The sequence below is a fragment of the Merops nubicus genome, unplaced genomic scaffold (assembly GCF_000691845.1).
Source record: "Merops nubicus isolate BGI_N331 unplaced genomic scaffold, ASM69184v1 scaffold36860, whole genome shotgun sequence".
Taxonomy (NCBI): Eukaryota; Metazoa; Chordata; class Aves; order Coraciiformes; family Meropidae; genus Merops; species Merops nubicus.
In genome coordinates, this window is record NW_008581505.1 from 8,102 (window position 1) to 13,678 (window position 5,577).

At 42.4% G+C, this 5,577-nt stretch overlaps 1 protein-coding gene across 1 annotated transcript in view; it reads left to right on the forward strand.

The window, feature by feature from the left end:
* TECPR1 (tectonin beta-propeller repeat containing 1) overlaps positions 1 to 5,577 on the forward strand; it is a 20,879-nt gene that overhangs the window by 5,497 nt on the left and 9,805 nt on the right. Inside the window, exons 7-11 of the mRNA XM_008950234.1 lie at positions 1,393 to 1,494; positions 1,892 to 2,037; positions 2,868 to 3,394; positions 4,046 to 4,191; positions 5,061 to 5,216. Coding sequence (XP_008948482.1) covers positions 1,393 to 1,494; positions 1,892 to 2,037; positions 2,868 to 3,394; positions 4,046 to 4,191; positions 5,061 to 5,216 — 1,077 coding nt within the window. The remainder of the gene's footprint in view (positions 1 to 1,392; positions 1,495 to 1,891; positions 2,038 to 2,867; positions 3,395 to 4,045; positions 4,192 to 5,060; positions 5,217 to 5,577) is intronic.

Sequence of the window (5,577 nt, forward strand, 5' to 3'; positions counted from 1 at the left end):
CTCAAATAGGCACATAACTTTCACAGGAAACACTGATGATTTGGGCTCACCGTCCCTATGGTTTGGGGGATTCTAGTTCCCCTTGCTGTTAGGGGAGTGCTCTGTGGTTTGTGATATACATAGTTGCATTTAATTTAAGGGAGACATTCTGCTTTTCTCTTGGAAGGAGTTTTCTAAGCCCAAGTCAGAGAGAGGTGCTGGGTGGGTACAGATGTTGTGGGGCTGTGATAAGGGGCCTACTTCTAGCGGATATTGCACATGAAAACTGAAGGGACTCCTAGCTGCTCAGTTGTTTCTGCATGGTCTGAAGGTTACTTCAGAAGTGGTGTGGGGAATACTTTCATCTATGCTTTTCTATCTGACCCCATTTCTATCTTCTTACTGTAACTGTTCCCTCTTTATCAACCTTTTAATGTCGTTTTTTGTATTTATTAAGTGACATCTGTTAGATGTATGTGTGATTACTTTCTTACTGGCATTTTCAGTTAGTATCATAGAATATCTCAAGTTGGAAGTGACCCATTAGGATTGTTGAGTCCAGCTCCCTGCTTCTCACAGGAAGTCTTGAAGAATATACTAATGTGCTCTTGTGCTGCTTGCAATCAAATCCCTTCATAGTGATTTCAAAACCATAGATGAATTCTGTGCATGTATAGCAGTTTTAAGTAATGGAGTTACTCTGGTTTAATGAGTTACCACCACTTGTCAGCTGAGCCCTGGTGACAGACTGTGTCCAGCCTGCTCCATCTGCCAGATAAATCCTCTGTAATAAATGCAGATAAGCTAGCATGTTTTTCTGCAGATCTGCCACAAGATAGTCAAGTACACTGTCTGTTACGTGATGCAACCAACAACTTCTAAAGAGGCTGCTGGCCACTATATGGCTGTATACTAAATAGAGATGGATGTTTTTTCAGGTACTCAGCCTACAGATACTTTCTGATTGGTAAAAAATTTGTAAGGGAAGACAAATTAAAAAGCTGTACCACTGAGAAGATCCCTCTGACAGTTCCCTTTGTCAGCCCTGCTTCTAGAGTTTGAACACAAGAACGCAATTTAGAAGCCCATCCAGAGAGACCAAAAATAGCCTACAGTTGACATGTAACAGAAGGTGTTTTTCCAGCAGTGGAGAAACTGTCACAGAAAGTTATAACAAAAAAACCTAGTGGGCTGTTCTGGCTGTAACTGGTCACAAGGACACACAGTCTGGTGCTATTAAGTGAATCATTTTATCTTTACTTGATAAAGAAACAGGGAGGTAAGTGACTTCCTAAGGCAATGCAGCAAGTCAGTATTAGAGATTAAGACTAATCCACTAAAGAAACTAAATTCCAGCTGTCTGCTTGCTAATGCAGAAAGAACAAAATTTAGATATTGCTGTTGCTGTTGTAGGTGTGGTTTAGAAGAGGAGTGAACTCACATAATCCTTGTGGAACAAGCTGGATTGAAATGGTTGGAGAAATGATGATGGTAACTGTAGGCTTAAATAACCAGGTAAGACAGCCACATGCCAATTACAAGGGTATTTACGTTCCCTTTCATGAGGGCAGCATTCACACGTGGTGAGGACTGTCAGCAGTGCACATATGGAGAGCTGAACAAGAGGTCCATGTGCTTTAACTGCTAGGAGGGAATGTGTGGCTGAATTTTTCACCAGAAGATGAACAGTCAGCATGTCCCTTGCATGGCACATTCACATGGAAACAGTTTTCTCTTGCTGGTACAGAATTTTATACTGCATCTACAGTATCTGTATTGAGGAAGAACACAAAAGGAAAACACCGTGTCCAGCAGATTTCTGTGCTATATTTTCCACCACTGCACTTTTTTTATAGCTGGCACCTACCTGCATTCCATGCTGTTTCCTTCACCAAGCCCTCTCCTTCCCTAGGTCTGGGGAATCGGCTGCGATGACAGAGCAATTTATTTTCGTCAAGGTGTGACACCGAGTGAGCTCAGTGGGAAGACATGGAAGGCAATTGTGGCTGGCCAAGAGAATGACAGATCTCAGACTGGGAGCTCAACAAGTCTGCTCAGGTACCTAGTAAAATACCGGCTCAGGACTGTATGCCAAGAGTTTTAATGCTAGGAGGTATTTCTTTATGTTCAAGTGGTACAGGCAGGGAGGAATGGGGAAAGCATTTGCATTTTTTGCCATTAACAATAAGAAAGAGTTGTTGCACTCAAGAGTAGAAACTGAAGCTCCCTCTTTAGAATTCACTGCATGCTTGCAGTAAAGCATGTTTCTCTGATCTTACTATCACTCTCTGGAACTAGTCTCTTTTAAGAGAAGACATTACCTGTGAAATACCATGAAGGAGCTCTGCTTAGGAGTTATGCTTCTTTTGAGTGTCACTGTCCGTTTCCTTTCCTAGAGAGATTAAATCAGTAACCCCCCACTGGCTGCTGGCCTCTTGGCAGTGCAAGACATGCCAATAAAGATGAGGATGCTGCAGAAGCTACTTGAACGTTTAAGTCAGAGTATGCTCTGTGTAGAAGACCTCTCTAGCTTATACAAAAATCATAAAGTTAATAATGGGCTTTAAAAATCCCTCTTCATTATTTCGCATCCAGAAAATGTGATGTTGCTTCATTGTTTTCCTGAGTTGTAGGCAGCCAGCACCACCAGTTGTTTGAAGAGATCAATGAAGTATCTTCCTCTGTTTAAGATTTACTAGACTAGTCTTGCCAGATTTGTGTTAGACTCCTTTACTCTTGATGATAGAGTTTGACCTTCAGAAAAGATGTCTACTGTTTGTCTCCTAAAGCTGAAACACTAGGTTGATTTTGGTATGTCTTTGGTCTCAGGCCTGTGCTAATTTATATGCTTTGAATGGTAGTTAATTAATTATCTATTTGTCCTTCAGTGCTGGATGTTTCTTTACTGATGATATTCAGAACCAAATGAGCGCGATCATTCAGGGTGATGCAGATACTTCCTCTGATACAGAGCTTCCAAGTGTACCCGTGAGCCTTGCCAACACTCCCCCAGTGGGAGCTGCAGCCAGCAGTGGTGGTAACAGCACAGGCAACCAGACAGCAGAAACACCTGCAAATGTGACTGTGGATCCTCTGGACTATGATCAAGGAGAAGCCACTGTTGCTTCAACTGATAATGAGAAAGCTAATCTTGAAACGCATAAGACTTCTACACCCCAAAATCCTTCTGCAGAACTGCAGTGGACAAACATTGACTTGAAGGAGGTCCAAAAGCATCCGGTTCTCTCCGTCAGCACCTTTGCAGAAACATCCAGCCTGTCTTCCCTTGGCATGTTCTCAGTGGGAGCTGAAGAGCAGTACGGAGCCGATGAGCACCCGCTGTGGGCCTGGGTGTCTGGTGGAGGCTGTCTTGTAGATTTGCACAGCCCATTGAAATGGTTCACTGCTCCATCAGGTACTATCCAGTCACCACAACAGACCCTGGTTCCCAGTACTCTTTAAGAAGATTTGGCCTGGAGTGTTGTTTTAACAAAACCATGATGCAAACCTTCTGCAACCCATTTACTCTTACTGCAGTTAGTTTATATGCTCTGTGTCTCAGGATAGTGCTGTGTGTATGTAGCTGTACAACACTTTGGGGTTGAGATATATACATGTAAAGGTGATAGTTTCTCTGAGTTTCTGTAACAATTTTATAAAATAACCTGTGCTGGATCTGCAGCCCGTTTTTAATTGCACTGAAACTGCAGTGTCAGGCCAAATCCGTAACACTCAGTTTTCAAAATAGACCATGAACTGTGGCACCAGTATTTAATAACAATGTAACTCTTAATGCATTGTATTACCTAATGATCTTGCAGTTCAATGACAAAACTAGTTACAAGGTTATGGCTTTGAAAGATTCTATGTAATTATCTAGTGGTCCCATTTCTATGCATCAGTTATGACATTTGGCTGTACTACATTGATTCCAAAGTATAATAATGAGAAAAATTGTGTTAGACTGAGTTGCTTCAGTCCAGTGTAGAAAGCAGCACTGTGTTCTACCTTCCACAGAACTGTATTCAAAGCTTACTGGAGTTTATTTGGCTTGGTTCTGTTCTAGGTTTGTCGTCCTCTGTGCAATCTCTGTCTCTGTCTATCACTCCAGCACAGACAGCAGCATGGCGAAAGCAGATTTTTCAGCAGCTCAGTGAAAGGACAAAGCGGGAGCTGGAGAATTTTAGGCACTATGAACAGGCTATTGAGCAGGTAAGCAGTGAGGACACTTATCTCCTGTCTGTTAAACACTTGTATCTATCGATACTGGGCATCAGTAATGCATTTCTGGTGTACTGAACTGAACTTCCTGTCAGCTTTATATTCTTGTCCTTATTTCTGTCTATGACAACTTCCCTGCATTATCACTGTCTGAGCTCCCTGTGGGAAACTAGCAGCTTATCAAACATGGAGCAGCAATCTTTACCAAAACACGTTTGCAGCAGTGGAACATTATGTGAATGATTCCACCACAAGATGAGGCTTCTTAATTGACACAGCAACTGAAGGAGGTGAACTTTCCCTCTCTGCAACCACTAAGGGATTAATGTAAATTGCATAAATAAAGTGACCAAATGTCAATAGCATGCTTAAATAGCAGCACTTCTGTTTGATGTTCCCTTTGTTATGACTCCTCAGCTCTTTTCAGATTCATTCACAATTCTGGTCCCTTCACTGGTAATCAGCAAATGAAATTTATCTGATTAAAAACACTTGGAGTCCAGGGGCTTAATCAAGTTTTAAAACATTATGTCAAAAACCTCTGAAGTCGAAACGGAGCTTGCGTTACAACAGGAGCGCAGTCGAGGTGATTGGTGTCTGTGTGCTTCTGCCTTCCTGCAGAGGTGGAACGTTACTGCTGTTGTGCACATGGCTATTCCAGCACCTTTCTTGCCAGTTTTGTCAGTTTTCATTTTTTCTTGAGCTTCCTGAACACTCTGGTATACTCTCTGTCAGAATTAACTAATATGATACAAACTAACCTGCAGCAGAGATTTCTTGTAGTCACAAAAAATAGTATTTGGGAGAAAAAAAGAGTCATGCAGTTTTCTTACTCCTGTAAATTTGTGTTCACATGGCAGTCGGTTTGGGTTAAAACCGGAACCTTGCAGTGGTGGAGGAACTGGAAGCCTCACAAGTGGATGGATGTCCGAGTCGCACTCGAGCAGTTCACCGGGAGCGATGGAATGCGCGATAGCATCTTGTTCATCTATTATATGTATCACGAGGAGAAAAAGGTGTGTTCAGCTTGAGACCCTTGAGAGTGTTGCGTTTGGCAAAGGAAAACCTTTAAAGGGAAAGCAGTTTGCTTAAGGGAGGCGGATTATGGTATGTTACTGTTTTACATTTTGGGAAGCAATTCAAATGTAGACCAGGGTACTAGTGAACTGGAAGCTTTTCTAGCTGTAGCTGTGTTCATGCTGTGTCAGAAACACCCTGGCACCAACTGTCCACATTGCTTAAACCATCCACCTTGCACTAGTTAGAAATTCTCTTGGAAGTTCAAAATGTTCTTGGCTGTGAAGCAAGACCCAAGCTTGGCTTGCCAGTGTCTCCACAGGCAGGGATAATGCATATGGGCAGCAGGGATACGAGGGC